The 23,946-nt window shown below is 42.9% G+C and overlaps 1 protein-coding gene across 3 annotated transcripts in view; it reads left to right on the forward strand.

The window, feature by feature from the left end:
* The window catches only part of EEF1D (eukaryotic translation elongation factor 1 delta), a 639,646-nt gene that overhangs the window by 401,026 nt on the left and 214,674 nt on the right, over positions 1–23,946 (forward strand). For all 3 annotated transcript variants that reach the window (XM_044067328.1, XM_044067326.1, XM_044067327.1), the window contains one exon: positions 235–376. In XM_044067328.1, coding sequence (XP_043923263.1) covers positions 235–376 — 142 coding nt within the window. The remainder of the gene's footprint in view (positions 1–234; positions 377–23,946) is intronic.

Here is a 23,946-nt window from a genome sequence, read left to right on the forward strand (position 1 = left end):
GTTGCATTGTCTCAGCATTTTTCTGAAGGTGTTAGTGGTGCTTGTTTTGATTTGCATTATACTGTCTTATCCTCCTTTATTTAGAACCCCCAGTCTTTCCCCACTTGGCCACAGATGTTAGCTGTGGGATTTTACTTGTTACCATTTATTGAGATTTATTATTTTTAATATGCATTTGCAGACTGGGGTTAGACTTGATAAGTCATGTAATTTTTGTAATCTTATTTATTTTAGACAACGACTGCTGCTGCTCCTCTTCCTGCTCCTTCTGCCACGACGTGTGTAACAATTTCCACTTCTGCTCCTGCAGCTGACTACAGTGGTCTGATTGAAAGAGTGGCAAACCTTGAACTGGAAAACCATAGCCTACGTCAAGGTAAGCAAACCTTTGTAGGGTGAATTATGACTTCTGCTTCCAGTATTTGTTTTTTTCACCAGCTGTGTTTGTGTATGGCTTTCTTGTAAAATTTCCTTGCTTTCTTTGTCCTTCTCAAAACCTTTGCTTACTTTGAGAAAGCTTTCAAATGCTGGACTAGAGTGTGGTATCGGAAAACATCTGGGCTCTGCAATCCCTGCCCCCTCCCCTTTTTCTGAGGTCCTTCTACTCCCATGTTGCAGTATTCTGTACATATGGGTTTTGTCCTCTTGCTACCGGACTGTCTGGCCAGTATACAAAAGATTTCAGTCACTGTATAGTGCATGGGACGTCTGACGTGGCTAACAGAGCGTGGGCCATAAAAGTGACATCTGCATGCACCAGCCCTCAGAACATCTCAGCCGCCAGTCGAATGTCAGGTCTTCCTGCCTTCCCGGCCATCTGATTCTAGAAACATCAGATAAGTGCCCCACTGGGGAATCTTTTCAGTCATTTTTATTTTTTCTAATGCTTGTTCATGTCATCCAGAAAGGGCAAGTGTAAGTGCGGCCATCAGAAACCTCACAAGGATGCCCACGATCAGTGTCTCTTTTGTTTAGGTAGGTCGCATGACTACAAGGCCTGCACCATTTGCCAGGCATTTGTGTCCAAAACTCTCCGTAACCAACTCCACGCACTTAACTTATATTTAGAAAAACAACATCTGAAGCAATTAGCGTTGGAGGGTTCTGCCAACTTGCCGACCAAACAGCTTAAAAGGGTGGCCAAGGCTGTCAGGCCTACAGTTGCCGCTGTGCCTCCTCCGTCCGACCCTCAGCCTGTGGCCACCATCAGCTTGGTTGAAGGCTCTGGCTCCTCTGCTTCAGATAGAGCGGGTACCTATACAGAAGCTGCACAGTCCTGCATGGAGGGCACATCCAAGGAGGCTTTGCCACCATCAGTTTCCTACACCAAGGGGAATCCTGCATTTTCGGTATGACTGTCGGAGCCCTCCGTTTCCTTGTTCATTAGTTGATGCTGATTACGTTGTCCTAGTGTGTATATATGGATGGCACAATGGTGCAGCGGTAGCGTCGCCTCACAGCAAGAGGTTCTCCGGTTCGATTCTCTGCTGGGGTGCCTTCTGTGTGGAGTCTGCATGTCCTAACTGCGTTAGTGTAGGTTTCCTTCCATGTTACAAAGACATGCATCTGGAGCATTTCTCCCATGGCCTCCGCTAAAAATTGGCTTTATTCCAAGTCAGACTTTCCCGGTAAACAAATGTTAAACAAAATAAATATCTGTTTTTTTCTTCAGGTTTTTATATACATGAATCCCATGTGTGTTAGTTTTAAGAAGGTGTTTGAATTGAGATTTAATTGCCGACAACTGAATCTTTGAAGTTTGTTCAAGAAATATCTATTGTGCAGGTGGATTTGGTCCTAATTGTGAAGGGCAGATAAAACTTTTTTTTGTCAAGTTTGCCACAACAGAATTGATACTTCCCAAAGTTATGTGTAGTCCTCTCACCTGGTCCTTAGCTAATGATAACCAATAAAACAAACCTTGAAGTGCACAAAAAAGTAACTAAAAACCAAGTGCACTAACAGTAAAGTGCCCAAAGGATTGCAGAAATCACTTTAACTGGATACAAACAATATGTTTTATTTTACTGGTTAAGTGACTAACATAGACCACATATTACTTTCACAATTTCATACTAATACTTTCATCCTATCTATAAACCATTAGGACTTTGGTAACACAGTGTAGAAATAATGTTTTTTATTGTGATTCAGTTCATTACACCTATCACATGACAAATTGAAAATTAAAATTCATTTCTACTTAAAGCTGTATCCTCATATTTTTTCAGAAATATTTCATATGTGAATATGTATGTTTTATACGTAAAATATACTTTATTTTGTAATATTATACAAAGCCTAAACCACTTTGAATTAACCAAAAAAATGTATAAATTTATTCTATATAAAGAATGTTTTTTTGTGTGTGTACACGTGTGTCTGTGTATATTTATATATGGATCTACTTCAGTAGATCAAATATATGGATCTACTTCAGTAGATCAAATATACACATAACCGAAATGTACATCAACAAGATGAGAACATCTCAATTTCAAAATAACAAAAATGTTACCATTTTGAAACTGGTAAGAATGAAAAACCAACTGCCACGTCAGGCATCACTTAGAGCATGTGAATGGATAATACGGTGTATTGACAGAAACAGCTGCTGCATTTAAACACTATATTTAACTTTAAAAATGTACCATTTTAAATGTTTTTGCAGGGGGCAAGACCCCTGCAAATTATAAATACTAACTCCCAAGATCGCATTATAGTGGAGAAAACCCTAAACTTACCGATCCTCACTGCACCCCGATCTGCATTCGAAAACGTTGAAGTACATTTTTATGTTAAATCCCGTGTTTAAATAGAGCATATGTTTCCGTCAGTACACCAAGATCTCATTCACAAGCCCTGAGTGATGTCTGACATGTGCACTTCGTTTTTCGTTCTTACCAGTTTCGAAGTTGTAAACATTCATTATTTTGAAATTGCAATGTTATCGTCTCAATGTAAATTTCGGTTATGTGTATATTCAATCTGGTGAAGTAGCTCCTTGTGTATGTATAAACACACACACACACACACACACACACACACACACAAAACCACAAAAATACTTGGATCTTGTTATATAACCAGCAATTAAAATTGCATTCAAAATTGTCACCTTGTGCAGTGTAATACAACTGTGTTCAAATAGTCTCTTTTTTTATGTTCTTTCCATTTTACTTGCATAGAAAGAGGAGCATAAGGAACATTTTGCAATGTATATTAACCCAGTCATGTTGCAGTTGCCATTACACAACTGTTCCAGTACTAGTCCCTGTGTATGTGTGTGTGTGTGTGTGTGTGTGTGTGTGTGTGTATAGTTATATATATATATATATATATATATATATATATATATATATATATTTATACAGTTATATATATATTTATATATATATATAGGTTTACCTTTACATGTGCGTATTGCACGCAGGCGACCGACAATTGTTCGAAAGACAGTTTGCAAGGTTTGCAGATGTCGAACGGAAGAAGGTTCGAATGTGCAATGAGTGAATGCGCAGTGAGATTCTACTTCTGATTCGCAGACCTCTACTGAGACCCATTCGGAGTCCAGTATGCCGCGAGATGCTTCTTCGACTGTGGAACCTGCGGATGTCTCTACCTTGGATGGGTCTGGATCCGCTGTGCAGGCACTGGCTTCTGAGGGTGTATTCAGGCCTACAGACATTCATATTAAACCTTCGCCATCGTTTTCATCCAGTTCTAAAACTCGCACCATGCCTAGAAAACAGACGACCAAACTGCAGGCTCAGACCCATATGCCTAAAAAAAACAAATGCTTAGAATAGCTGAAGACCTTATTACCTTAATTAGGGGAAGCCAGAGACCTAGAACTGATTTTATTTCTGATTCTTCTGATCAGGAATCTGATATTTCTGCTCCTTCTGATTACCAGGATTTGCCCTTATCTACTTATGAGGATTCTGATGCAGAGGATTCCATTCCCTCTGCTTCCCTTCCAGAGGAGTTTTCTTTTGGTGAAACTTTGCACACTCTTAGGGAGCATTTCCGCTGGGAACGCCAGGATTACTGAATCCAAAAAGAGACTTGGGGAATTCTTACTACTTCCTCAACACAGGCCTTTAGCTATCCTTCCTGTTCTGGACATTGTAGATAATGCTTTATTGGAAACTAGCCTTACCCCAGACACTTTACCTCCATCTCCCAGAAAACCTGACAGGTACTACAGAGTACCTGACTCTCTCAAGTTCCTCTTCAAGAATCCTTCTGTGGATCCAGAGACCATTTCCCTAGGACCAAAAGGCATTAAGGCTACTGCTGCCAAAAATCCTACCCCTTTCTTAGAGATTCTAGAGCCTTAGACAGATTGGGTAAGAAGGTATACACTTCTGCTACTTTGGCCATAAGGGCTTTAAATTGCTGGTTTCATATGTTAAAGTATCAGCAGCATGTTATGGGGCTATTCAAGCAGAAAATGATGATTCCTGACTGTACTGAATGCTAAGAACTGCAGGATTTAATGCATTCTGCAGAACAAGTTGGTAAACGTACTTTGCAATGTGGTTTTGACGCTTTAGAAGCATCTTGCAGGGCTGCTGTCACTGGGTCTGTAATTAGAAGGCATGCTTGGCTTAAGGAACAAAACTTGCCAGATCATGTAAAAGCTAAATTACTGGAGGCTCCCTTAAACCAGGACCTCGTTTTTGGCAACAAAGCAGAAGTCCTCAAAAGGATGGAGGAAAAAGCTAAATCTATGCAAACTGTTAAAGATTCCCTACAAGTGCAGCCTCCCAGATTCAGTAGGCATTGGCCTTCAAAGAACTGATCTTTTCCAGTCCCTTCTAGGCCTTCTCAGTCCAAACCCGGGAACAGCAGACCACCTAGGCTATAGTCTCAGACTACGCACAGACCTAAACAGTGGGGGGCTCCTACTTCCAAAGCAGGGAGTAGTAAGCCACCCCCCTACAGAAAAATGGCACAATGACTTAACCTTAACACTGCCAAGCCCTGCTCAACTACCTGCTCCCTTGGGAGAAAAGCTCACCCTGCATGTAAAAAACTGGGAACTCATTACCCAGGGTTTTGAACATAGTTTCCCAAGGATACAGATTCCACTTCCACATACTACCAACCCCAAATGGTTGGCCAGACCTACCTCCAAATCAATGGATGGAGGCCCAACAGCAGGTTCTCTCTCTTCTCAATATCAGGGCTATTCAACCTGTCCCAGCAGAACAAAGGGGATAAGGTTTTTATTCAAGACTTTTTCTGATACCCAGAAAAGACAACTCTTGGCATCCTATCCTGGACCTCCCTATTCTCAACACCTTCCTGGTAGTTTCAAAATGCTAACTCTGCAACAGCTTCTTCCCATGCTAGTCAAGGATGCCTGGCTGGCAACCCTAGAGTTAAAGGAAGCTTACCTCCACGTCCCAGTAAGGGAATCTTGCAGGAAATACCTACGCTTCAGGGCAGGCTCCATGCACTGTCAGATGTTCTTCATGTTTCACTGTTGCAGTCATTACATTTGGGTAATCTTCTGGCAGGTTGCTCTCCGTCGACCTGAATAACAAAGTCTTGGGTGCTGCGTCGGTTGAGGTCTCCTCTTCCATGACGTCAGGGGTATAAAATATGCAGCCTACGCCATTTTAATCCATCTTTCTTGCTGCGCAGTGCCTGTAGCAGAAGCAGTTCGCAAGTGCCGATCGGCCGACTACTGAAATTTTCATTTTCGAGTTTTAGAACCAAAGTCTTCAAACTAAAGCTAAGTACCCCGTTGGGGAAACTTTTTCTTGCTCCTTACTTGTGGGAAGCAAATACCTCATAAGGATTTCCATTTGTACTGTATTCCTTGCCTAGGCCCTGATCACAACATGCCTTGCTGTCAGTTTTGTGCTAAATTTAACCAACGCACTATTAAGCTTCTGTTTATTTTTGCTTCTAAGTATTTTGGTACAAGATTTAACTATCCTGAAATGTCGGTTAGCAGTCTGACTACCGAAATTCACAAAAACCACAAAGAAAAAGACAGAGACAGACCGTCGAGGTCCAAAACCGACGACGAAGCTTCTCCTAAGCCAGTCGCCGGTACTCAGTGAGGAGCTTTCGCAGCCCCTGATGCCTGCTACTTCTGAGTCGCAGGCCTGTACCAAGACCCATACAGAGTCCGGTATGCCGCAAGATTCTTCAAGTATTGAACCTGCGGATGTCTCTCCCTTGGATGAGCACTGGCTTCTTTGGGTGTTTTCAGGCCTAAACATTTGTATATTAAACCAACGCCATCATCAAAAACAAGGCCAAAACCTACTTCTGTGTCTAAAAAAATGACGCATGAGCCACATGCTTAGGTCCCTATGCCTAAAAAACAAATGATCAAAATGGCTGAGCATTTAATTACCTTGATCAGGGGTTCCCAACCCCCCCCCCCTGCTAAGAGGCCTAGGCAAAGTACTGATTATGAGTCTTCTGATCGGGTTTCTATTTCTTCTGATTCCTCTTCTGATCCAGAATTTTCTATTCCCCCTTATGAGGACTTTGATGCAGAGGAATCCATCCCTTCTGCTTCTCCTCCTGAGGATTTTTCTTTTGGAGAGACTTTGCATACCTTAAGGGAACATTTTCATTGGGAGAGTCAGGACTTTTCAGAATCCAAAAAGAGGCTTAGGGGTTTTCTTCTTCCTTGGCATAGGCCTTTGGCTGTACCTCCTGTTTTAGACATTGTTGATGATGTTTTCTCAGAATCAAGCATGGCTCCTGATTCCCTGCTTCTGGCTAATAGTAAGCCAGACTGATTATTACAAGGTTCCTGACTCCCACAAATTTTTATTCAAAAGTCCTACTGCTGACCCTGAAACTATTTCTCTGGGTCCCAAGGGTGTTAAGGCTTCTACAGCCAAATATCCTACACCTTCTGATAGAGACGCCAGGGCGCTGGATAGATGGGGTAAGAAGGTTTATACATCTGCAACCCTGGCAATCAGGGCTTTAAACTGCCAATTTCATATGCTTAAATATGAACAGCATGTCATGGGCTTACTGAAACAGAAAATTATGTTGATTTCTGATTGTGTGGAAACAGAGTTACAGCATTTATTGCATTCAGCTGAACAAGTTGGAAAGCATACTTTGCAATGTGGTTTTGATTCCTTGGAGGCCCCTTGCAGGGCCGCCGTAACAGGATCTATGATAAGAAGGCATGCTTGGCTCAAGGAGCAAAATCTGCCTGGTCATGTTAAAGCTAAATTGTTGGGTGCTCCTTTACAGCAGGACAGTCTGTTTGGTAATAAGGCAGAAGAGGTTTTAAAAAATATGGAAGACAAAGCTAATTCTATGCAAACTGTAAATGATTTCTTGCAAGTGCAGCAACCTAGGTTCAGTAGGCACTGGCCTACTAAGAATTGGTCCTTTCCAGTGCACAACAGAGCCGCTCAGGTCAAATCCAGACACTCCAAAGGGTCCAAGTTTCAGTCACAAGGATCTTACAAGTGAAATCAGTGGGGTGCCTCCACCTCCAAATCAGGAAGGAGCAAAGCACCACCCTACGGTAAACCGTCTCAGTGACTTTCCTCTGCCATTTCCAAGCACTTATCTTTTGGCAGCCCCTTTGTGGGGAAAACTAGCACTTCATGCTCAAAATTGGCATCTAATTACCCAGGACAAGTGGGTCTTAAATATAGTATCCCAGGGGTACAGATTTCATTTCCACACGTTGCCAATTCCAAATGGATGGCCAGATCTGCCCCCAAATTAGTGGGCAGAGGCCCAGTAACAAGTCATGTCCCTCATGGATATGGGGGCTATTCAACCAGTACCAGAAAAGGACAAGGTTTTTATTCAAGACATTTCCTGGTACCCAGAAAAGACAAATCATGGCGTCCAATTCTGGACTTATCCATTCTAAATACTTTCCTGGACATTCCAAAATTCAAGATGCTGACTTTACAACAACTGCTGCCTATGCTAGGCAAGAATGCCTGTTTGGTAACTCTAGACTTAAAAGGGGCATACCTGCATATCCCAATCAGGGAATCTTGCAGAAGATACCTCTGCTTCAAAGCAGGCTATTTGCATTACCAGTTCTCTGCACTGCCTTTTGGCTTATTTACTGCGCCCAGGGTCTTCACAAAGTGCCTGGCACCAGTAATTGCATTTTGCAGACAAAGGAACATTCATATGTATCCATATCTGGACGATTGTCTAATTCAGACAGAGGACAAGGACATTCTTCTTCAACATCTGGCATTTGTAAAAAGGCTTCTAACATGCCTAGGATACACCATAAACGAAAGGAAATCACAACTGGTACCCTCTCAAATAATTACATTCCTGGGTGCAAGCTTGAATACAACTGCCCAGATGGCTTACCTCACGCCAGACAAATTCAGTTGACACCATACTTCAAGCAAGTGGCAACAAAAACCCAACTATCTGCAAGACAAATTCTGCAGACTTTGGGGTTCATGGCATCCTGCATTCTACTAATTCCATATGCAAGACTGCATATGAGGAAACTTCAGTGGTACCTAAAAAGCTTATAGAGTCAACATTGTCACAGCCTGGAAACAATGATTCCTCTCATTCCTTGCCTGCAACAGGAGTTCCTTTGGTGGGTGGAGGTATGTCACCAGAACAAGGGACTGTCATTCATTCTACCTCCTGCCACCCAAACCTTGACTACAGACGCATCAGACTATGCTTGGGGGGCCCATCTGGTAGGGAGATGCATTCAGGGCGAATGGAGCCCAAATCAAATGCACCTTCATGTCAACCAGAAGAAGCCATCAGTTACTTTAACTCTAACTTCCTCGCCATTCTCAACCAACATGCTCCAACCAGATTCATTAGAGTTAAAACCAAGTCTGCCCCGTGGCTTTCAAAAGTAGCCAAACAGAAAATGCACCTTAGAAATAAACATTGGGCCAAATGGAGAATGACTAAAAACCCCGTTGACCAACAAACCTTTAGACAGTTAAGAAATGACACTAAGAAAGCTATACTTTCTGATAAAAGAAATTACTACCAACAATTCCAACAAACTAATCAAAATAGCCCTCAAAAATTCTGGACTAGCATTAGTCAATTACTCCACCCAGGTCTTTCCTCCACACCTAACCCTCAAAATACTGACCATACTAATCCCATGAATATAGCCAATACATTTAATACCTTCTTTACTAATACTATCCAAACACTAGCTTGTCAGTTATCATCTAATAGCTTCACTCTACCTTCTTATAACTCTACCTCGCCCCCTCCTTTTCACTTGCAACCTGTACCAACTACATATATTCTAACCCTCATACAAAAACTAAAACCATGCTCTCCCTCAGCAGATCAACTACCTGCTGATTTCCTACGGCTATCAGCCAAAGCTTTAGCTTATCCTATTTCCATTCTGATCAATAGGACTATTACTGAAGGTCACATACCTAGCTTATGGAAAGTCTCTCGTATTATCCCCCTCCATAAAGGTGGAAACTCCTATGAGCTCTCCAACTACCGCCCTATTGCCCTTCTTTCACCCTTGGCAAAGATGATGGAGAAATGTATCCATAGGCAATTACTTGACCACTTAACTCATAATAACTTACTTTCCAGCTCTCAACATGGTTTCAGACCTTCACATAGCACCACCACTGCTCTTCTTTCCTTTACAGATTGCATAAACAAAAACCGTAACCTTAATAACCTTTCTTTAGCACTATTCATTGACCTGTCCAAAGCATTTGACATGGTCATTCATCAGATTCTCATTAACATACTCGAATGCCAATCTTTAGATGCACCTACCATTAAATGGTTCCAGTCCTACCTAGATAAAAGACAACAGGCAGTAATTTGGCATAAGACTCTTTCTAGCCTACAACCAGTTACCCTAGGTGTCCCTCAAGGGTCCATACTAGGACCTCTCCTCTTCTCAATATTTATTAACGACCTTCATCTAGCCATCCCCCAAGCCACATGCATACAATATGCTGATGACTCCACATTAATATGCTCAGCCAAATCCACATATGAACACCTCTCTCTTTCCCAGAAGACATTTAACACAGTTGAACAATGGTTTACACAGCGTTGCCTTCTTTTGAACCCCAAAAATACTAAACTCCTCCTCTTTAATCCAACTGACAAATTCTCTCCACTTGATTTCTCAGTTGCATCTACCAATGGTATCATTATATCACCCGAGCCAACCACCAATCTATTGGGTATCACCATAGATAACAATCTGAACTTTGACACCCATATCAACAATACAATAAAAACTGTCAACAAAAAACTTGGCTCCCTCTATAGGATTAAACCTTACCTTTCCCATACAGCTAGAACAACCATAGCTCACACTCATCTAATCTCTAATCTCCTCTATGCCTCACCTATTTTTACTAACCTTTCAAAGAATAACCTCAGCAAACTGGAAACTTCATACAATAACATTGCTAGATTTGCAACATGAAACACTTACAGAACCCACCACTGCATAAATATAAAGCAGCTAGGACGGCTTGAACTACAAAACGTGATTAAATTCCATCAACAAACCATTGCCCATAAAACCCTCTATAAACCATTCAGTACTCCTATTTTATCTACCCTCATCACTCCATATACAAATCTGAAATCACTACGTTCCTCACATAAAAATCTTCTACATACCTCTAAACCTAACAACAAGGCTGGTGAATCTCTTTTCTCTAATGCTGTTGGAAAAACTTGGAATCTTCTCCCTAGTAACCTTTCCTCTCTTCCCTCTCCATCACTCTTCAAAAATAGACTGAAACTCTACCCTTTGTTGTGCCCCTGTACTAAACCTGACTAGGCATCTATCCATCAGATTAAACTTAGCTCTGCTTATCCCAGACTACTTTATAAGCTTCTACATATTCTATTATAGATTTTTTTTTCTCTTTATCTACTCTGTGTCCAGATTTATTCTCTTAAAATACACTGTGTCTAGTCTCTCTAAATACAGACTTTTCTCTTGTACAAGTTTTTTATTAGGAAATGTGTTCGAATGGCTAACTATAGCTGAAATGAACCATGATTCCTATTTTATTGAAATGCAACAACATGTAATTGAATGTTATTAGTATCTGTCAATTTAGCTGCATTTGTAAATGTTCTCATATTACAAATGATATTGTGTTTATTTTTTTTTCTGTGTTTGTTGGAGCTTTTCTCCTCGGGCCTCCACTGAAAATGGACATATATCCAGTTGGACTAGCCCAGTCAACAAATGTAAAATAAATAAATAATAAATAATAAATAAATGCTAGCTGTACAGAATGCTCTGACATCATTCAAGGACTTCCTTCATCCAGGACAACTACTGATAGACGGACAACACCACAGTTATGTGGTACATAAGCCGGGGGGGTACCCACTCCTGCCCCCTTTGCAGACTAACCATGGCCTTGTGGAACACAGCTTTGACTTGCCGACTACATCTTCAAGCTCATTTCCTGCCAGGAAAGCAAAATACTCTGGCAGACGACTTAAGCAGAAATCTTATGGACCCGCTCAAATGGAAACTGGATCCACAAATCTTCAGCATATTGACATGAAAATGGGGGAGCCCAGACATAGATCTATTTGCCTCTCCCCAAAACTACCAGTTGGACAAATTCTGCACAAGAACTCACCACAAAAAAGCTTGAAAAGTGGATGCTGTATCCTTGAGCTGGAAAAACCTATAGGTCTATGCCTTTCCCCTTCTGCCTCTGCTCTCCAAGGTTTTACTAAAAGTCAGACAGGAAAAAACAAAAATGATACTGATTGCTTAGGACTGGCCTCACGAATACTGGTATCCACTTCTAAGGAATATGACACACCTTCTTCCGTGGTACTTGCCTCAAACACCTCATCTGTTGTCTCAGCAGAACTATCAAACTCTGCACACTCCGCTCCAAACTCTGAATCTTGCAGCATGGCTAATCAACTAATTTCACCAATCACATCTCTCAGTAAACCTGCTTTTGATGTCATTTTGGAGGCTAGAAGGCCTAGTACTAGAAAATCTTATGCTGATAAATGGAAGAGATTCTGTGCTTGGAACCAAGCACAAGGAATAAACACAGCAATGCCCAATATTCCTCAGATTTTGCAGTACTTAACTGAGATGCTTCACAAGGGCCTATCTTTTTCTTCTATAAAAATCCATGCCTCTGCCATCTCGGCTCATTACAACACAGAGCCTCCTCTCTTTTCTCATCCCCTGCTAAAGCAGTACCTCAGAGGGGCCAAAAATTTAAGACCTCCCAGGAAGGCACCGACTCCTGCATGGGACCTCAATAATTTTGTGCTGGAAAAACTCACCTCCTTTTGAACCAGCTGCTACTGCGGACGTAAAATTTCTTTCTTGGAAGACAGCCTTTCTTTTAGCAGTCACTTCAGCTAGAAGGATTTCAGAGCTACAGGCTCTCATGGCAGTGGAGCCTTTCATTATCTTTTACCCGGACAGGGTGGCCCTCAGGACCAATTCTTTTTTTATGCCTAAGGTGGTATCCAGTCTGGCTCTTAACCAGACCATTCACCTACCAACTTTTTTCCCAAATCCGTAGAACAAGGGTGTGTGGATTCTGCATTCATTGGATGTACACAACAACTAAGATTCTACTTAAACAGGACAAAATCTCTAAAGGTCTGAGCAACTACTGGTGGCATTTGCTGCAGGAACAGAGGGGAAGGCTATATCAAAGCAGACTATTTCAAAATGGATAAGCCATTGTATTCATTTCTACTACATACACAATGGTAAACCTGTCCACAAGGGGATCAGATCCCATTCTGCCAGGGCTGCTTCTACTTCTGCAGCCTTTCTCAGAGGGGTTCCTACCAGAGACATTCTAGAAGCTGTTACTTGGAGCTCAGTTCATACGTTCACAAAACATTACCATTTACCTCTCTTTTCTAAATCCAGGGCAGGCTTTGCCACTGCTGTCCTGCAGGGCCTTATAGCTGCTCCTAATGCTGTTTAATTCCATCCTCCCTTCCATAGATTTGGGATTCTACCCAAATGTATTGACTGCAGTAGTGAAACACGAAGAACATAGTACAATTGTGTACACTTACCATAAATGTAGATGTTCGAGTGTATTCACTCTTGCAGTCTGGGTTACCCACCCACCAGCCCCCTTTCTTCTCTATTATTATACCTCTTCTTTCCTTCGCTATGCTCAAAAGCCTTTGTGGTGTATTTGCTTTTAGTTGGAGGTAAATTTTTTCTGTTCTAAATACACATATATATATATATATATATATATATATATGTATATATATTTTTGCTCCCCATTTGGGAGAGGAGCACCTGACATCTGGGGCAAAAAAAACTGATTAAAATGGCGTTGGCTGCATGTTTTATACCCCTGAATACCTGACGTCATGGAAGAGGAGACAGCAACCGACGCAGGACCCAAGACTTTGTTATTCAGGCCGACTGAGGGCAACCTGCCAGCAGATTACCCAAATGTAATGACTGCAACAGTGAATACACTCAAACATCTATATTTATGGTAAGTGTACATAACTGTACTTTCCCTGCACTTCCCTTTGGCTTATCTACTGCGCCCAGGGTATTCACAAAGTGTCTAGCTCCAGCCATTGCATTTTGCAGGCAGAGAAATATCCAAATTTACCCATACTTGGACGATTGTCTTATTCAGGCAGAAAGCCAGGACTTGCTATTACAACTCCTGGCATTCGTAAAGAAACTTCTAACCTCTCTGGGGTACACCATCAACGAAAATAAATCTCACCTAGTACCCTGCCAACAGATTGTATTCCTGGGAGCAAGCTTGAACACAACTTCCCAGATGGCATTCTTCACTCCAGAGAAACAAGCTAAATTTGACAACCTACTTCAAACTGTTGGTCACAAAACCCCAGTTATCTGCAAGACAAATACTGCAAGCCCTGGGGTTCATGGCCTCTTACATTTTACTAATCCCATATGCAAGACTGCATATGAGGAAACTCCAGTGGTATCTAAAAAGCCTATGGTGTCAACATTCTCAGGACCTGGAAACAATGATTTCTATCATTCCTTGTATGAAGACAGAGTTCCTTTGGTGGGCAGAGGCCTGCTACCACAACAAGGGACTCCCTTTCACTCTACCTCCTGCCGCCCAAACCTTAACAACAGACTCATCAGACTATGCATGGGGAGCTCACATGGCAGGGCAGTGCTTTCAGGGCTGATGGAACCCGAGACAGATGCACCTGCATATCAATCAGAAATAAATGTTAGCTGTACAGAATGCTCTGACAGCCTTCAAAGACCGTATTCTTCCAGGCAACTATTGGTAAAGACAGACAACACCACAGTTATGTGGTGCATAAACAAGCAGGGGGAACCCACTCGTACCTTCTCTGCAGACTAGCCATGGCTCTGTGGAACACAGCCTTGAGCTACCAAGTACACCTGCAAGCTCAATTCCTGCCAGACAAACTAAATTCACTGGCAGACGACCTGAGCAGAAATCTGGTGGACCCACACGAATGGAAACTGGAAACCAAAATATTCATCTTCTTGAGGAACAAGTGGGGGACTCCAGAGGGAGACCTGTATGCCTCCCCTCAAAACTACTAATTGCACAAATTTTGCACACTGACTCCCCACAGCCAAGCTTGGAAAGTGGATGCCCTGTCCTTCACCTGGGAAATCCTCTCCGTTTATGCCTTTCCCCCTCTGCCTCTCCTCTCAAAGGTCCTACTAAAGATCAAACAGGACAAGCTAAGGAGAATACTGATTGCACCAGACTGGCCACACCAGCACTGGTACCCCCTTTCGCGCAGTATGACACTGCTACAACCATAGCACCTGCCTCAGACCCCTTCCCTGCTGTCCTCGCAGGCGGGCCAGATTCTGCACCCTCAGCTTCAAACCCTGAACCTTGCAGCCTGGCTAATTCCTTGAGCTCTCCCCTAGCATCCCTCAGTAAGCAGGTACTGGATGTCGTTCTGTAGGCAAGGAGGCCTAGTACTAGAATGCTGAAAAGTGTAAAAGATACTGTTCCTGGAGCCTAGCTCAGGGGATGGGCACAGAGGTGCCCAGTCTACCTCATGTTCTACAGTACTTAACAGAAATGCTCCACAAGGGCCTATCCTTCTCATCAATTAAAATGCATGCCTCTGCCATTTCAGCACATTATAATACTGAACCACCTCTCTTCTCTCAGCCTTGCTAAAGCAATCCCTTAGAGGGGCCAAAAATTTAAGACCCTCCCAGGAGAGCTCCCACTCCAGCCTGGGACCTTAACTTTGTATTGGAAAAGCTCACTCTTCCCCCCTTTGAACCAGCTGCTACAGCAGAGTTGAAATTCCTTTCTTGGAAAACAGCCTTCTTTCTAGCCATTTCTTCAGCTAGAAGAGTGTCTGATTTACAGGCCCACATGGCAGTGGAACCCTTCATTATCTTCCACGCGGACAGGGTTTCCCTCAGGACTAATCCTTCATTTATGCCCAAGGTTGTGTTTTCTGTGGCCCTAAATCAGTCCGTTCATTTGCCTACCTTTTTCCCTAATCCACAAAACAAAGGAGAATGAATACTGCACTATCTGGACGTGCACAGACTACTTAGATTCTATTTGGACCTATAAGAAAATCTGAACAGCTGCTAGTTAGCTTTGCTGCAGGGGCAGAGGGGAAGTCTATTTCAAAGCAAACCATTTCCAAATGGATATCCCATTGCATTCATTTCTGCTACAAGAACCATGGAAAACCTATCCCACAGTGGGTAAGATCACATTCCGCCAGGGCTGCATCTACCTCTGTGGCATTTCTGAGAGGGGTCCCTACCAGGAACATCCTAGAAGCTGCTACCTGGAGCTCTGTACATACCATCACCAAGCATTACCACTTGCCTATATTTTCTAAATCCAGTGCTGGATTTGCCACTGCAGTCTTGCAGGGATTAATAGCTGGCCCTAATGCTCTTTAACTTCCTTCTCCCTTTCTTAGCTTTGGGAATCAACCCAAATGTGATGACTGCAACAGTGAAACACAAAGAACATAATACAGTTGTGTACACTTACCATAAATGTAGCTGTTCGAGTGTATTCACTTTTGCTGTCCTGGTTACCCTCCCTCCAGCCCCCTGTTTTTTCTTGGCTCTACCTTTCCTTCTTGTTTGGCATATATTATATCATTTCTATTTGCTTTTTGCTGAGGGTGTACCATTCCATATAATTGCTTCCTATTGTGGGGGCACCTGACATCTGGGGCAAGATAAACTGATGTAATGGTGTCTGCTGCATGTCTTATACCCCTGACGACCTGACATCAAGGAAGAAGCAACAGCATCTGACGCAGAAATCCGAAAATCTTGTATTCAGGCCGGCTGAGGGCTACCTGCAGGCAGATAACCCAAAATGTGATGACTGCAACAGTGAATACACTCGAACATCTACATTTATGGTAAGTGTACACAACTGTACTTTGCACTCCTTGGCCACTTTGAAAGCTATTACTACAGATAAGTGGGTCCTCTCCATCATCAAGGATGGTCATGCCATGTCTTGGGGAAAATATTTATCTCTGATAGACATGCTGCAACCTCCTCAAAACCAAATATCCCTCTAGTCCCCATTATTCAAGACTACTTGAATCAGGGCACCACTGAGCAGGCCCCAAAGTACTTCATGGGAAAAGGGTTTACTTCAGGTATTTTCCTAGTCCCAAGAAAAGAAAGGCAGTAGAGATCCAACCTAGACCTGTCTCTCCTTAACACTTTCTTGACAGTACTATCTTTCAAAATACTGTCTTCACATACTGCCTTTCATCTTTCCCAGACATTCACTGTGTCACTACATCTGAAGGATACCTACTCGCCTGTACTCATTCATTCATTCTTGGAGGACACTCCACAGGTTTTTCTCTTGCTCCTCATATTTTCGATTTACTGCTTTGCCTTTTGGTCTTTCCACAGCTGCAAGATTGTTCACAGTGTATCTAGCTCAAGAAGCAGCTTTCTGTCGCACTCAGGGAATTCAGATTTTCCCCTGCCTGAATAACCTGCTGATCCAGGCCCTCACTCCAGAAATTCAGCATCTACACTTCACCCTCCATCTTCTGACAGATCTGGGTTTACTCTGACAGATCTGGGTTTACTGAAAACTACCAAAAAAACAACAACAAAAAAAAACCACCTGTTCCGTACACAGGACCTGGTATTTCTGGAGTGGAGACTAGACATACAGAAAATGCATGTCTTTGCCTTACTTCCCCAGGAAAAGGTTCACAGTCTGTCCAGTTATTTCCAAAACCTCTTCTTCACAACCCATTGCTCAGCAAGGGAGATGCTAAGGACTTTAGGATTCATGGCAGCCACCTTCTCCAAGCTCCTCCTAGCCAGATGTCTTATGAAGAAAATACAGTGGTACCTGAAATCTGTGTGGTCTCAGAAGGGTCACCTGGTCCTCTGTACACACCTTTTACAGAACACTACATAATTGATGCTTTCTCTTGGCCCACAGCATCCATGACATTCTGTCTGGGTTGCTGGGCAGCTCCTCTCAGTTGTAACCCACCATTCTTTCCTCCTTCAGCTCTGGGAATAAGTCATTTGTCAGGAATACTGCAACAGTGAATTCTGTCAGGACATAGTACAGGTGTATAAAAACTTACCATAACAGTAGATGTCCTGCTGATCACTGTTCGGTTGTTCGGTACTCCATCCCATTCTCCATCCCCTCTTCTCTTTCTCACTTCAACCTTCATTTTCTTCTCCCTTTTTCTTTCAACCTTTGCTCTGTTGCATGGAAACAGAGGATTTTTTCCTGTTTTGAGCTGCATCCCTCCTAGCTGATCGGTCCCCTCTCTCCATCATCTTCAGTCCGCTGGTTTGGAGAAAGTCTGAGGATGGATGCAAGACACTGCATATGAGCTGAGGTCACATGTGGATGTACATCCTAGGGAAGGTAAAACTTGGGTACCCCGGCTGGATGTCAGTGGTGACCACCCATATGTTAGGAATACTGACTGCAATTGCTATGTTAAGATCTTGCACTACTTTCCTGGAGACTTCCCTGCCATTTGATTATACAGCTCCATTTTTTATTTAATCTCCCCCAATATCATGTCATCTTCCCCTATCTGAACAATTAGTTGTTGAGCCTCCGCTTCCTCTAGCCTTGGCATAAAGTCTTCTATGTATATTTCCATTTGTGCTCTTTCTTGGTTTCCACACACTTCTGCTTTATACAGATTTTTGCAAAAATCTTGTCTTAGGCTCCCGAAGTTTGTTGACATCCTTTGCTATTTTCTTTTGCCTAAGTCGGTGTGCTAAAAGTTTTTGTGTACTGGAGTTATCAGAAAACTGTTTAACAGCAGTCTTTCTAAACTCTTGCATATTATCCAATTATTCCCTCATTTCCTCTCTAGCACTCTGCAGTTTCTCCTGCTGTTGTTTTGTGAGATTCCCCGTATTCTGCAATACTTTAACCTTTGGCAGCCCTCTAAGTAATTTTTAACCATTTTCTCTGTATTATTTCTACCCTGTTTTCAAGTCTTTCTGTATTAACACTTGAATAATTTCCACTACCCATTCCTTGAATTCCTCTCTTTTAACAGGTAGGTGAGAAAGTGCCATTGTCTCATGTTTCCTTCATTACCCTGCATTTATAGGGTCTATATCAAAATTCCGAAGAAGTAAAATGTTGAATGTTAAAACATCAAACCCACAACATCGAATGATGAAAATAGCGAAGTCTGGGACCATCGTAATCTTACCTAGGGCAAGATTTCGGTGGGCCATTCCGTGTCTTTGCTATTTCTTCCACTGTGATGTGAGAGTTATGGAACTTAGGGTTAGGGTGCGGGTTAAGGTAAGTGGATAGTTAGTAATGTATGTATGGTTTAGTGTGGGGTTATTTAGTTTGGTGTGCTTGTGTTGTGTGTAGGTTTCTCAGAACAGTGAATTTTTTTTCCCTGGGAAAAAATTTGCTATTCTGAATATTCATTGTTATCAATATTCGAAATTCCAAGTTCGACCATATGGTGTCCGATATTTTGGAATTTCGTATATATGATATAGACCCGCATTTATATCTTGGTTTGTAGTGGTGCATGACCTGAAATAGTTATTGGATACATGTCAAAGTTTGGAATTAAAAGCACATGCTCCTTAGAAATATAAATTCTATTGAGTCTAGTCCATTTATTGTACCTTGGGTAGTACATAAATTGTCAGAGTTTCCATTACTGAATTCACATCTTCCATGCAAAATATTTTCATAAATTTATTCAGACATGTACCCTCTTGTTATATTTTCTATTTAGGTCCCCCTGTTATATCCTTATTTTGCAAATCAAGTTCCAGTCCCTACCTGAAATGAATATTCCCTGAAAGCTGATTATTTCTCCCAAATTTTTCTTAGGCTGCAAGATGGAAGTTTTTTTTTTTTGATTTAATGTAAATGCATGCTAGTGTACTCCTCCCTTACCACTAGCCCCTTATTACCATTAATCTACCTTTATTGTCTTTTTTTTTCCTCTTCTGTCGCATTTGGAACCCCTCTAGCAATCTATATCATTACACCCCATTCCCTTTGTCCATGTTATTCTTCTGAATATATCCATCCTGAAATCCTTTGTCAAAATCATATGCTCCTTTCTTTCCAGATGTGTTTCCTATAGCATTGCTATTTGCACCATGCATTTCTTAACTGTAATTTAATATTATTTCCTTTTCTTTTGTACCTGTAAGGCCATATACCTTCCAAGAACGTATGGACAGTGTAGCCATTATGTTAAATAGCTTCTGTTCCCGCCTACTATCCATACGTTTTTTTGAATGTGTATTTCTAGCTTTGGTCTTAACATGCACACAGTGTTTGGCAGGCAGATATTTTATACATTTTAGTTTCATTTCCATTTGAATCTGTATCACGTTTTCATGTCTTTTTGCTTTAAAGAAAACAGTTGAAAAACTAATGACATTTTGTGAACAAACCCAACACATATTAACTTGGAAAACAACATGCAAAGCTGTGTGCATTCTCAACAAATGAAGTTTAACCCTCCAGATGGAAACCATTGTCCCAAATCAACAGCTGCATCCACAAGCGTTACCTAATCTAAAATTAGTTACCCATGCTAAATCACATGTTACAGCATGTGTTCCTACTTAGTGATTGTATTCTCTTCATTCCCTCTCTCAGATGTGAAAACAGCTTGCATGCTTTGAAAAAAAAATGATTGCTGTGATGTTGTTCTATTCATATGCTGCTGTATTCATAACACAAGGGAGTCCGCCTCTGGTGACTCTCATACGTCCGGCTACTTTACAAAAGATAGATGCTAGTGCTAGGGTGTGTGAGACATCCTGCGTCTCTCTGTGGATGTTGGCCCTAAACAGGTGGGTATAAAATGGACGGCAGCACACATCTTCTTCAGAACTTTTCTGCCGTCCAAAGCGATGCATCCGACATCAAACCCCTCGGATGAGCCGCCATTCAAAAAGGCCCAAAAGTCTAGGCCCAAGCCGACTGCTGTGCCCTCTCCTCCAGCCGTACTTCTTGAGGCCGGTGAAGGCCTGGAGTCCAAGCCGGAATCCTCAGACCTCCCTTTGGTGGATACCCAAGTAAAAGCCGTTAAAGAAGCCGTGGGCACGTTCCAGAGAGAATCGCAGGTGTGTGAATTGGTCGCAGAGAGGGAACCTAGACTCCTCATATCCAAGGGTCCACGTGCAGTCTCGCAAATTGTGGTTCGCGAGGATGTTGCCTCTGAGATTATTGAGTGCTGTCTGCCCCTCCCCCCACTCTTCACCGGTTCTCCAATACCTTGTCGTTGGAGTCCCATAAAAAGAAGAAGCAAAAAACTAAACATATTGCTCCTTCCCCGATTCTTGCGGCCTCCAAACAACTTCCTGACTGGCAGGCCTTCACCCAAGGCCTTTGAACGCCTTCCTAGCCCTACGCCAGGCCCCTACTGCATCTACCCCCAAAGGTAATCCTGCTCCAGATGTTTCATCTGAAGAAGATTCATCAGGAGATGAATCTCTCAGCTACACCTCATAAATTGCTTCCCCTCTGTGGTACGCTTCCCCAGAGGTGGAGTCGAATGGCACGGATACCTTATGTGAAGATTTCACGTTTGGGGAAACCATTGCTCAAATTAAAGATTTAAGTGGGACAACAGTCAGGTTATAGAAACCCAGAAGAGGTATTATGACCTCTTGCAAATGGAATCTCCCAACCCACCTGCTCTACCTCCAGTACACCCTGCATTCTTGGGTGCATTCCTGGCTGTCTCCAAAAAACCTGATTCACAGCCTCCTGCACCCAAGTACCCCAACAGGTTTTATAAGATCCCTGAGGATGCTAAATTCTTGTATAAGGCACCCTCTGCAGACCCTTCGGATATTCTTCGTGTTTCACTTTTGAAGTCATCACATTTGGGTTATCCCTGCCAGGGTAACCCTCGGCCGGCCAGAATATCAGAGGCTTAGTATTTCTGCGTTGGTTGCTGTCGCTTCAGTACTGACGTTAGGTCATCAGTAGTATAAAGTAAGGCAGTCGACGCCATTACATCAGTCTTTCTTGCCGTGGAGCTCGAAGCAGAAGCAGTTCACATGGGTGCCGGTCGGCTGCTACCTGAGTTCCGTCTTCCGAATTGAAGCTGAAGTCTTCTAAAGCTAAATACCCCATTGGGGATCCTTTTTTCTTGCACTGATGTCAGAAAAAGTTAACAATTGTCTTGCCTGTGGAAAGCAAATACCACACCAGGATGCTTAGGCCCAGACCACGACGTCCCCCGCTGTTGCTTTTGTGCTTTGTTCAGTGCCAGAACTATACATCGTCTGGCCCTTATTGTACCTAGATATTTTCGCTTACAGTCTTCGAATTCTGATAATGGCTTCAGTAAGCCATCCGACAGCAGATCTTCAGAAAAAATGTAAGGATAAAGACAGAGACAGACCACACAGGTCCAAACCTACCGACTACGCTTCCGTTAAGCTAGCCATCACTTCTCCGGTCCTCAGTGACGCGCATTTGCAGCCCCTGATGCCTGCTTCTGTGGATTTGCAGGCTGCTTCAAGACCCTTTCGGAGTCTGGTATTCCACAAAACTCGTCTTCGACTAAGGATCCTGCAGTTTTCTCTCCCTTGTTTGGGTCCGGAGCCGCTGAGCAGGCACCAGCTTCCGAGGAAGTACTTCGCACTACCGATTCTTGACACAAACCCCACTCTCAGGCACATGCTTCTTTGCCCCAGTCTCAAATGCTTAAAATGGCGGAAGACCTTATCATGCTTATCACGGGAAGCCAAGCTACCCCTTCCAAAAGAAAGAGATCTGTCCCTAGTAGTTTTGTCTGAACAGGAGTCTGATGACTTTGATGCATCTGAATATGAAGACATGCAACCCCTTTCTGCTTATGAGGATTTTGATGCAGAGGATTCCATTCCCTCAGCCTCTCCACCCGAGAACCTTTCCTTTGGAAAACCCTTCATACCTTAAGGGAGCATTTGTAATGGGAATGTCAGGACTGTCCTTAGTCTAAAAAAGAGAGACTGGGAATTCTTAGATCTTCCACAGCACAGACCCTGTCCATTCCCCCAGTCCTGGATGTTGTGGACGATGTTTTCCTGGAATGCAGTTTTGACTCCTGACACCCTACCTCCTGCACCCAGAAAACCTGACTGGTATTATGGTGTCCCTGACTCGCACAAATTTCTTTTCAAAAATCCTACTGCTGACCCTAAGGTAATTTCTAAAGGTATCAAAGCAAACTCTGCTAAGAATCCCACCCCCTCAGATAGGGATTCCCAAGCACTAGATAGATGGGATAAAAAAGTATACACCTGTGCTACTCTTGCTATCAGAGCACTAAATTGCCAGTTCCATATGCTAAAATTTCAGCAACATACCATGGAACTCCTCAAACAAAAAGTGTTTTCCTTTCCTGCTTGTGCAGAATCTAAAGAGTTACAAGAGTTAATGCATTCTGCAAGTCAAGTAACTAAGCACACCTTACACTGTGGTTTTGATGCCCTAGGAGCTTCATGCAGGGCAGCAGTCACCGTTTCTGTCCTTAGAAGGCATGCATGGCTTAAGGAACAGCTCTTGCTAGGCCATGTTAAATCTAAATTGTTGGATGCACTCTTGCACAAAGACAACTTATTTGGTACGAAGGCCGAGGAGGTCTTAAAAAAGATGGAAGAAAAAGCTAAATCTATGCAGACAGTTAAGGATTTCTTACAGGTCCAGCCACCCAGGTTCAATAGGCATTGTTCCTCCAAGCACTGGTCTTTTCCTGCTCCCACTAGGTCACTTCAGCCCAGATCCTGTGGAAGCAGACCCCCTCCCCCCAACAGCAGCCACAGGGAATGCAGAGATCAAAAGAGTGGAATTCCTCCACTTCAAAAACAGGGAGTTCTAAGCCACCCCCTCATGGTAACCACCCCCTCCCTCTGCCCACCTTCACTTACCCCTAGGAGGAAAACTCTCCTTTCACACAAGCACCTGGGCCACCATTACCAGTGACCAGTGGGTCCTCAGTATAGTGTCCCAGGGATACAGATTTTCTTTTCACACACTTCCAACCCCAAAAGGGTTCCCAGATCTTCCTCCAAACCAGTGGGTAGAGATGCAAAAGCAAGTCCTTTCCCTGCTCTCTGAGGGCAGTAGAGCATGTTCCTGCAGAACAGAAAGGCCAAGGTTTCTACTCCAGACTTTTTCTGGTACCCAGAAAGGAGGGCACATGGCACCCCATCCTCGATCTATCTATTCTAAACACCTTCCTGGTGATACCAAAATTCAAAATGCTCACCTTCCAGCAACTGCTACCCATGCTCTCCAAGGATGCTTGGATACCCACCCTAGACCTAAAAGAGACCTAGCTCCACATTCCTATCAGGGAATCATGCAGGAAATAAATACGTTTCAGGGCAGGATCTCTGCACTTCCCTTTGGCTGCTTCCAGAGTTTTCACAAAATGTCTGGCTCTGGTCATTGCCTTTTGCAGACA

Source organism: Protopterus annectens, chromosome 3.part1 (assembly GCF_019279795.1).
Source record: "Protopterus annectens isolate FY-2018-M chromosome 3.part1, PAN1.0, whole genome shotgun sequence".
NCBI lineage: Eukaryota > Metazoa > Chordata > Ceratodontiformes > Protopteridae > Protopterus > Protopterus annectens.